The 11,362-nt window shown below is 34.8% G+C and overlaps 1 protein-coding gene across 1 annotated transcript; it reads left to right on the top strand.

Annotated features, from left to right (window-relative positions):
* Positions 1-7,452: 7,452 nt before the first annotated feature.
* Positions 7,453-11,318, top strand: LOC108676928 (rab proteins geranylgeranyltransferase component A 1; the record flags this gene model as incomplete). Its single annotated transcript, XM_018165087.1, is given in 5 exon segments — positions 7,453-7,615; positions 8,809-8,875; positions 8,998-9,077; positions 9,244-9,361; positions 11,272-11,318. Coding segments are annotated over 5 exon segments (361 nt in total), but the record flags the coding sequence as incomplete, so codon positions are not given.
* Between the last annotated feature and the right edge of the window lie 44 nt (positions 11,319-11,362).

Here is an 11,362-nt window from a genome sequence, read left to right as displayed (position 1 = left end):
CGTTGTAAGAGAGCTTAAAGTCCCGCAGTCTGCTTAAAGTCCTGCAGGTTGGAATGTGCAGCTGCAAGACTCAGAATTGGTCATGCCGGTGTCAAGAGCCATCTATATAGATTCAACATGAGCAACATGGATCAATGTACCACCTGCAATACATCAGATACAACAGTGCATTTTCTTCTGGATTGTCAATGTCATGTACTACCAAGACAAGAGCTACAACATAATTTGAGATGCATTAATGTAGAATTTACTCCATGTAATTTGTTGGGGGGAGGTAACCATAGTGATAATGTACAACAGAAAATATTTCAATTTTTTACTCTATTCATATTGAAGTCAGGTAGGATAGGTGAGCTGTAGGTTGCCATGCAACAGCTGTACACAAGCATGCATGGCGGTCATGCACACGTTTGATTACTGCTGCTACTTACAACAACTCTACCGTTTTTATTGGCATATTTATCAAAATCTAGGCCTGTCTTTTAGGTGTTTGAAGTAGGTAGGGAGGCTGTACCAGCATTCATTTACCTTTAATGCTTTGCTTCAAATGAGCATTTAGTCTTAAGTCATTTACAAATACTTGTCTCCTTTAAAACTCCTCAAATCCTATATGGAACTACCAGAGAACTGATCTCTCTCAAGAGAGAACTGACTAGCTTCCTGTACCAAGAAGCTAAAAACTTAACCAACAAGCTCTCAGGCCCAACGGTCATCCCATCAGGCAGACTGTGGCTTTATGTCCACCCAGCGTGGACCCCCCGCTAAGAAGAAGAAGATTCCTGCTTTCTGGTTCATGGGTTGCTTAGTGCTGACTGGCAACTGCTGCAATTATGGACATACGTTAGTAGTTACGATTTATTACGAAAGCATGCAAGGTGAATCAAGGACAACTAAACCAACAACAATTTAGTTACAAGATAGCGGTACCTACAACCTAGTTCTAAATCTAAGTAGTTACGATATAGCAGAGCGCCGGAGCCAAGCAACAATATAATATAATAATTATAATATAATAATATAATATAACAATAATACATAATAATTATGCGGTAGCCGATTTTGAACATCGGTGAATCTGAGTGTGGCATCACTGTCAACCTGTCATGTGTGTGATATCTGATAAGTCAACAAATTGACGCTTGATGACGTCTATAGATGTCAATCATGTCATGCCAGTTTTGTCCAAATGTGCACCCCCACCATAGTGACCATACCATTCTTTATTTCTAGTCGGAAAAGTTACCAAATATTTTGTGTCACTTTTTATTTATAATAAAGAAGTTATTGACAGTAAAAAATAGAGTGATGTCTATCGACGTTGTGGCGCTTTTGTTAGGTATACCAGCATTGGCGCAAAGAACTCACAACGTCTCTTCCCGTCATGCAAAAATGAAATGCATTAAAGCATATAAAACTTTCTTTATTCAGTTACAAACTATAACACAACATTATTTAATGAAAGCAAGTGCTATTGCAAAAGAATGAAATGTGTTTTGATGTTTGGATTTAATTCAAAACTGAAATAAAAAATATTTTGATAATTACTTTGACTTGTTCCTTGAAAATGTTGATGCAAACAAAAAAATAATAGACTGCAAAAGTAATGAAAAATAATTTCATCTGCTGAATGAAAACTACTGTATGACATAAAACAAGAAAAAGTCTACCAGATGCATGACCTGATCCTGAAGTCAAGCCATATGCGTGCTTGCTTAGGTACTCGAATGCCCAAGGTAAAGGGCAAAACATGGTACCGAAGTCCTGACACAAANTTTTTTTTTTTTTTTTGTGCACACACTGCAATGTAAATATCAAGGAACATTTCCTCTCAATGAAGAAATGGTTTCCAAAGAGTGAAATTCAACAATTCTTTCATATTCCTAGTTGCACCAACAAATATTTGGTACATCAACAATAAGTCCTGAATGTTGTTAGAACTCTTCAATAGTTTCTTCAATATCAACCCACTCAGAAACAACAAATTGTTTACAAGCACTTTCATTACCCACTGTCACTTCATCTTCTGAGGAAACTTCATTCACTGCTTGTGCTGCCGCTATCATTTCCATCAGATTCGAAATCTTTGTCTCCAACCGCGTCATCACTCAACCCTGAACTGTCAAGTTACTTGGAGAACCTACTGCTAAAAGTGTTGCTATTTGTTCATTAGTAGGCTTACTAGGCTATGTGAAGCTTTACGTTTACTTATGGTATAGGCAAAATAATAATTGTGTGATTTATCTAAAATATTCTGTGAAAAAGGAAAAATATGAAAACTATTTATATTAGAAAGTATGTTACATCCATAAAAAATTAGAGATATCTAATTACTTTGATAATACTTCAGAAGTAACACAACAGTTCAAAGTCATGCACTCAATCATTCACAGGGCCAGCGCAACACTGAAATGGGCTGTCAACCAGTGCCGTGTATCTGTCTTGGAAAGATTATGTAATATTGAAACAGAGGAAGTCCATAATACTCGTACACCTGCTCAAAATTGGAACAAATGGTGCATCTATCCCGCAACCCCATGTAGAATCACACTGCATTGACGTCTCCTCTAGTCCAGGGGTTATTGTGCTAGGTATAGTTACTACGTCTATAGACGTCTGTGCTAATTGGACCAAACCAGAAAACTGAGGCAAGCGTCAAAGTGTTGAGTGATATGTAAAGAACATAGAATGGACTCAATGGCCTGTCACTCTTTGTAGGTTGGTGGCTTTTTTTATTTAAATTTTGAGTGAAGCCCATTGGCCATTGCTGGTGTAGTTAGGCCTATTCAAATTTTTATATGTGAATGTTGGAAGTCCAAGTTTTAGGTGTTACCATACTTCTGAGTTCTGACTACATTATGATGATGTAGGTTGTTCACAAAAAAAATTTTCTTATGATCCTAATGAAAATTATACAGCTGAAAAGAGAATTTTTTTTAGAAAATTACCTTATAAATATACCATCAACCAGGGCTACTCGGGACGAGCGGGGTAACTCGGGACAGTCCTCCAACAGTCCGACATGGCGTAAAACTGTTTTAGTTGCAAAACTAATTGAAATATTGCAAAACTAAATATAGTATAGTTCAAAAATACTTCATTTACTAGCTTTGAAAAATTCCTGGAAAAATGGTGAAAACGATAATTTGAAAAGTTACTTCTGCTAGGGTCTGTAGTAAAAAAAATATTTGCCATATTGAAAAATTTTGCTCAGAAAGGTGGCAGACAAGTGTCAGCATGAAAACTTTCTTTGCGGAATTTACATACCTCAATCCAAAAAAAAATGGCCGCCATTTCCGCACGGCGGGGCTACTCGGGACACCCCCTGGGGCTATTCAGGACACCTCCAAAAACGCATTTACAGTAGAACCTCAACAAAGGCTCCACTTAAGAAAAAAATTGATTAAAAACAAAGAATATTGATTACATTTACCTCGCTCAGCAAAAAAAATTTCACTTATCAAAAAATTAGTGCATCATTGGTCATCACAAAATTGTGCATAGAATGTCATATATAGAATTGTGCACCAGGCATCATAGAATGAAAAGTAATTGACAAACTATGATTTATTTCTCCAAAACATATGATGGTTGTCACTAAAACATTCCTCTCTGTTTCAGGTATGTTTTTCACTATCTTTTTTTATAGTAAATTCACTTAACCCAATTAAAATGTGTGCAATTACAGCTGTCCTGTAAGCTTACAGCTACAGAAAAAATGCTATAAGGCTGCTGATATGAAGCTGGCAGTGGACAAGGTCATTGTCAATGCTCATTGTCAAATGATGCATTCATGGATACGGTAATATTGCATCAACAATACGGTAATTAATGTATATGGTAATATCATATCAATAAAGGAAAAACAAGTAAAAATCACAGAAAATGTCATTCATTCTACCTCTACATCATCTACAATGAAAAAGGAGGACTTCAGAGTACTGTTAGAAATGGATGAGTACACTCTGCATGCTTCAAATGTTTCAAAATGAAGTTTTATTCCAAGTGTCCCGAGTAGCCCCGTTCGACGGGGCTACTCAGGACACTTTTTTTGCTTCTGGCACCTTACAAATAGCATATAGAATTTTTTTTGGAGAAGCCATGCGATAGCCCTTGCAAAGAGCTTTGAAATGCGCCTAAACTTGTTTATGAAATGTTTCATGGTTAGAAGTTATGAATGAAAAACGTTTGAAATCGTCCTGAGTAGCCCCGGTTAATGGTAAGTGGAATAATAATAAAAGTGAAAAAGACATGAATTTTTCTCTTTATCTCTCCAAAATGAAAATGGACTGATTTTTGCCACTTTTTTCTGGAAAAACTATCATTTCTAGTTTTCCTATGAGCCAATTTCAAAGATTTTAGTACCATTAGAAATCTCTTGTTGTAGGGAATGTAGGCTATCTATTCTAACTAAAACAAAACCTTTTGAATGAGACTTTGACTACAGGAGGTGGAGGTGGGTGGGGAAACGAGTGTGAGTGACTGATTGATATGAATAGTATAAATTCAGCAAAAGGTAAAATTGAATAAAAAATTCCAGTTTAATAAATATATTATAGATAAATAAAAAATGAATGAAAAATTGGTGACATAAAAAATCACATGATAAATAAATGATATATGAATGATGATGAAATGATGAATGAATAATGAATAAATGATGCAGGTGGGTTAAATGATGCATTCATTAAATGATAGGGAAATTACAGGAAAATGGTAGGGAAATTATGGGCAAGTGGTAGGGAAATGATGGTGAAATTATGAGAAAATTATGGGAAAATGATCCGTAAATACTTACTACGTACTAAATATGTACTAAATACGTAGGTACTACCCCTAGGCTTACTAGAGACTAGCACTTGATAAATTTCACTAGCAAGTAGATCAGGGGGCTTGGTGCAAGTAAAAAATTTCATGTTAAAATGTCTTTCTCACAATATAATCATCGTGTTTAGTCAATTAGATGCAAATGCAATAAACTTTTAAATGTGAACCAAAACACTACCAGTATCAGTGTACCTCACTGGCTCACAACTGAACTGAATGTGAACTGCAGTACTACCATGCATTTCTGGAATGGTAGAATCACTGTCGAAATATCTACAGAGCTCTGAAATTTTGAGAGCATGCTCAAAGAACTTTATACTTGATCTGAGATTATCTTTCATTAATTTGAAAATATGATATCAAGGTTTATTTTTAGCATAAAGTGTTACCGTCAAATGGGGTAAAAACGGACAGGCAGGGTAATAAGGGACAGTCCTCCAACATTTTGTTGTAGCAGCTGAACTAATTAAAATATTGCAAAACTGAAAATAGTGGTATAAAGTTGAACATTTTTACTATCTATTCAGCATAAAGCAAGTTGAGAAATCATACAGTTATTACCTCTACAAAATTCCTGAAAAAAAGTGTGAAAAGTGACATTTTGGAAAAGTACCTCTGCTAAGGTCTGTAGCAGAAAAAATATTTGTGGTATTGAAAAATTTTACTTATATAAAAGTTGCGCACTAGTGTTGGCTTAAAAACGTGATTGACAGAATTTGCATATCTCATTCTGAGAAGAAATGGTGGCCATTTCTGCAAAGCAGGGTAATAAGGGACACCCTCCTGGGGTAATAAGGGGCAACCCTAAAATTGCATTTACAGTAGAACCTTGGTTAGCAAAGGCTCCAGTTAATGAAAAAATAAATTAAAAACAAAGAATTTTGATTACATTTACCTTGCTCAGTGAAAAAATTTCATTTAATAAAAAAATTACTGCATCAGTTATCACAAAATTGTGCATAGAATGTCACAGATAGAATTGAGCACTGGGCAACAAAGAATGAAAAGTAATTAACCTAAACTATGATTTATTTATCAAAGAAATATAATGGTTGCCACTAAAATATTTCTTCCTGTTTCATTTATGTTTTTTACAATCTTTTTTGTTATAGTGAAATCACTTGACTCCACTAAAATTGTGCAAAATTCCAAGCCATCCTGTAAGCTTACAGATGCAGAAGAAATGCTACATCACTGCTGATATGAAGCTTGCAGTGGACAAGGTCGTTGTCAATGCTCAATGGCATGTCCATGGATACAGTAATATCACATTAATAATATGGTAATGTATGGATAAGGTAATGTAGTAGGACTCTATTTATCGTGCTACCAGCCATGTTTTGGGCCTGAGGGTGTTTGTTGCACGGGTGTCAAGCAAACAAGGAATTGGTGATGGTCACCACCTCCCCTACAACCATCCCAAACCACCTTTTTATTAGACTTTTCCTTGTGTTTATTTAACAATTTATTGAACAACACAACAAGAATAACCAGGTATGTACATTGAACAGAGAAGAAAAAGAATAAGTGCAAAACCGAGGCACGGGGGTCTATAACCTTGTATAATGGTATTTTCAAGTTTGCCTGCTTTACCCAGTCTGAAACATAAAAACAGATTAACATGATAAACCTAAGGAGTGCACTAAATCCATAAAAATATCCTTTACATCAACTTTAACATGATTAAGTTAATGATGCATAGCAAATAGTGAGCACTCTACTATGATGTCAACACTGAAATTGATACATACTTTTGCTTTAATTTCATACTTTAATTTCACATTACATTGCATCTCAGGAGAGGGGGGTGTGCAGGACCCCTAGTAGGGAAATCTTACTTCCTTGCAGTATCACTGAAATGGGCTTCCCACAACAGTAATATTATACCAATGAAGAAAAACCAAGTTAAAATCACAGAAAATTTCATTTATTCTACAACTACATCATCTACAAAGGAAGAGGAGGACTTCAGAGTACTGCTAGTAATAGATGAGTGCACTCAGCATGCTTCAAATGTTTAAAATTGAGTTTTATTTCAAGTGTCCCTTTTTACCCCATTTCCAGATTAATTCAGGAGCCTTTTATATTGCATCTAGCACCTTACAAATAGCATATGAAATTTTTTTGGAGATGCCATACGATAGCCCTTGCAAAGACCTTTAAAATAAGACCAAACTTGTTTATGAAATGTTTCATGGTAAGAAGTTATTAACAAAAACGCCCAAAACTGTCCCTTTTTACCCTGTTTGATGGTACCATTTGTGCGTCTCAGCTAAGCAAGTAATTGATAGAAATTTCTCAAAAAACAAGATTTTGTCATCATAGTTCAAGTCTTTTAAGTTCTTATCAAACACAAGTCAATCAAATTAGGCTAACGTTTGGGCAGGACTTTTAAAATTAAATATCTTATGCACACCAAGGCAGAAAGTGGCTGTCCACCATTTGACAGCATTGTTCATGTTTGAACGTAGTTTGCACCCATACCTACTGATTATGTCTCCACCTCTGTTCACAATCAAAATTTCTTGCAAAACCATCAAATTTTTTTATTAGTCAGAGTCAGCAGAAAGCCCTAAGAAATTTTTAGAGAAAAATATCTACATATAACCAAAATGATATTTATTTCAGATTGGACTGGTTTTTTATCTTGGAATATTATTGGTAATACTATTTTTTTTTGCTACTCCCAAACTGCAACCTTTCTTTCCCTTTCATATAGTTTAACTTTAAAAATAAGTATCCATGGATGATGACCTGGCGGAGAAGTATGATCTCATTATTCAAGGCACAGGTAAGAATTTTTTAAAACTGAATCTTCAAATTTGTTTTTATTTTCTGTTTTTAATCAAATAAAGTCAAAGGTTTTTTTTTGCCCTTGTCATGCCTTGTGAATTATCAAAATGCCTGATTTTGACACAACTGTCCTGTCTTGTCTTGTATGTACATGGTACCAAACCACAGATTTATTTAGAATCAGTTTATTTTTAATTTTCTAACATGTACTTAAGATTTAAACCAATATCTTGTTTATGATAATGCTGGTATCCATGATACTTTACTGGTCCACTTATCAGACTCGGAAACAAACTTGAGGAAAAGTACAAAAAAAGTAGGTATCTGCTTTGACACTATGTGTATGTAATATCTAAAATACAGGGTGATTCACAGAAACGTTCTGATTTGAAAGCTCAATAAAAAAGAACTAGTTTTCTTTCAACTTGTTGAAGCATATTGATGTTGACAATGGCTTAGCATCTGTTGTTCTTCAAATGAGGTAGAGTCCTTGGATAGTCATTGTAAACAATTGATTTAAGATGAACAAATAACAAAATCACACAAGACAAATCGGGAGATCAGACTGGCCAAAGAAGGTCTCCTCTCAAGATGAGGTGCTTTGCTGTACGGTGTAGAGATTACAGAAAAGTCTCTCTCTCTCTACATTATTGGTTGTGGCATTCTGTTGACCTCCAGACCCTCTCACATTCACACTTTGATTTGCCCTAAATGTGTTCATCCATGTGACAATCTATTTCTGATCAGGAACCTGACCTTAAGGATAAATATGGAATCAAGTACGGAATTTTCGTCGAGTGATGACTAGGGAATGGCCATTATAAAAGTATGAATCATGAATCGATAACAAATGCATGCTGCTCATTTATCTAATGCATTATGGCAACTGAATAGGTAGGTCTCAAAACTTCATGACATTGTCTTTCATATGAAAAACTCTCCACCCTTTTCCTACATCTGGCTGCTTGGTAAAAATTACAAAATGAGAAGTTTCTGTGAATCACCTTGTATGTTTTTTAATTGTTAATGTTTTAAGACAAATTTATTGATGACCTTCACATTTTTAAAATTTTGTGGAAATTTTAACTTTCATTCTCAACTTTCTTGCAACTTTTCATATTTGAAAATTTTCAAAAATTTATTACGCTTAGGCCTTTTTATGCACATTTTATGAATTTACTTTGTTTTCAGGCCTTGTCGAGTGCCTCATTGCCGGGGCTGCAGCCCGTGTTGGCAAAACTGTGCTGCATCTAGATCAGTAAGTTGATACCATCTTACATAATAGAATAAATGCTCTGAAGCTATACAATCCACACTTATTATTTATCATATTAATTGTTACAATTCAAATTTAATTGATATTTTTTCAATTGATTGCAGTAATTGTTCTTATGGAGGACAATGGGCTTCCCACAACCTCTCTGGGCTCCTGGAGTGGGTTGATCAACAACACAAAAATGGTGAGAAGCTTTCAGTAACAGTTTTTTGAAGTATTCTAATTCTTTATTATACCAATTTATCTTATTCCTACAAATGCCATGCAAACTCATTAACTCTATATATATATATAGATATTATCATTCAATTTGTTGAATACTATCCTGATATCTTTCCCTGTTTCTGTAGTGACTTTGACAGAACCTGGAGATGATGTTGATTTCATGTGTGAGGAAGGACAGACGGTGGTGCTGCTCAACAGACCTGCGGCTGTTTACTTCAACGTCCGTTCTCAATGGCATACAAGGTCTGTTGTGAATATGGGATAAATGAATGTCATTTACCTGCAATGAGGCACTTCACAACATTTTATAAATGTTCAATAATGTTGGCTTCATCAGATTTATGTTAAAAATATAAATTAAATTATTTTAAGTAAACAACCAAAAGCCTGAGCATTTGTTTTAAAAAAATACTTTGGTTAAATGAATAAAAATTATTGTGGGTAAAGCAGTATGGGACTCTTGAATTTCATTACTGAATCCCACAATTAATGGTTCTTCTTGATCTGATTATTGAAGCTCAATTAACCTCTTAATAATCATTTTTTTTTCAAATAATTGTAATTCTCGCCTTTTCTTCTTCTAATTCTTGAAACAATTTGTGGTAAGAAACAATAATAAACAGAAAAATTTTTTTTCCTCTTTTCTGCTCGTATTTTTGGTGGCACTGTAGATGCTTTCTTCACCTTGTGGAGTGTCTCTTGTCTAAACTAATGCCTAAGTCCTAATTACTTCTAAGTCTTATAAATAATTTTCTTTATTACCATTGAGTTTAAGAGTTAGTAATGTAGGTAGTGAATTTACGTATACTGAGGGCAGTGCAAAGAATGCCAATGTAACACAGATGTTGAGGATCAGAATTTATACCAAATATTTATGGAGCCTCAGACCAGCTATTCATAAATGTAAACATTCCAGAAGTTTGAGTTCAACATTGATCATTAATGTTCATAGGGAAAAAATGAATATTCAATACCAATAATTGGGATTGGAGGTAAAAGTTTTTACTGGTATTATGGTGCTTACTCAATTGGGAAATGGGTGTCTTATATTGTATTTTTCTGCAGTTAACACATGTTTTGTTGTGATGCAGTGGGGATAAATGTGATTTTCTCTGACAAATCATTGCTCATCTTATTTCCAACCTCTGGCCGAGTTTTTGTTTGGAGATAGCCAAAAGAGTCATTTAATTTTGATTGCCTCCCCCTTGCTATTTAATCCCGCTGGCGCCCCTCCTTCAAATCCCAATGATCTAGAGTGCTATTTCTTGGGAAACCGGCGGACCAATGATTTCACTTCTAGGAAAAATCAATAACCGCAATTATTTAGGAATTTTGGTGCACCAAGTTCATCCAATGGTTTAGGCACTGTTTCCAATGGTGAATGCCATTTTTCAATATGATAATGCTCTGTTCCATATAGCTGGAATAATTGTTAAAATGACACAAATAACATTGTAATAAAGTAGAGCATCTCATTTGGCCACCACAATCACCAGACCTGAATATTATTGAGCATATATGGTGGATTTTAGAGATGCAAGTCAGAAGTTGTTTCCTGCCACCATCGTCTTTAATAGAGCTGGAGGGAGTTTTAACTGAAGAATGGGTTAAAATTCCTTTGGAAACCATTCACAATTTTAATGAATCAATACCTCAGAGAAAGGAGACTGTAATTGCCACAAAAGGTGAACCTACACCATACTTAACTGTAAAAAACACCATACTCTAATTGCTACACCATACTAAAATATATTTTGTGTGTTTCTCAGGTGCTTCCATCATTTTGTCTAACCACCACTCAACATGCTCTTGCTTGCTGCCCAACTGTCAGAGCATATTTAATTAGGAATTCACACCATTTTATGACATAAAGATCTAGATGTTTATCTTAATGCTGTACGTAACCTTTACAGCCTCATTTTGAATAAAAATATTTCTCTGTGTTATATCTTGTACCTTCTCTTCATTCTCATAGAAAATCATAAAGCAATCAACAATCATATTCCTATGCTTGTTGACATTCATTTTGAGATTTGTAGATGATAGTCAGGTTCTGCTTACTAGAGTGTCCACATAGTTCATTCCTGTCCATTTAATTATCATTTTTATACTATGCTTGTTCTCCCATCTATTTTCTGTCTATGTTTTTCCAGACAAGAATCAGAGCCTATGGATGCTGTGGACAATGCTTCGCCTGAAGGTAAGTTCATGTTAAGTCATTTATTGATGGTGCATATTATATAT

This window comes from Hyalella azteca, unplaced genomic scaffold (assembly GCF_000764305.2).
Source record: "Hyalella azteca isolate HAZT.00-mixed unplaced genomic scaffold, Hazt_2.0.2 contig4543, whole genome shotgun sequence".
NCBI lineage: Eukaryota > Metazoa > Arthropoda > Malacostraca > Amphipoda > Hyalellidae > Hyalella > Hyalella azteca.
Note: the sequence above shows the minus strand (reverse complement) of the source record. Positions and strands in the feature narration are given on the sequence as shown.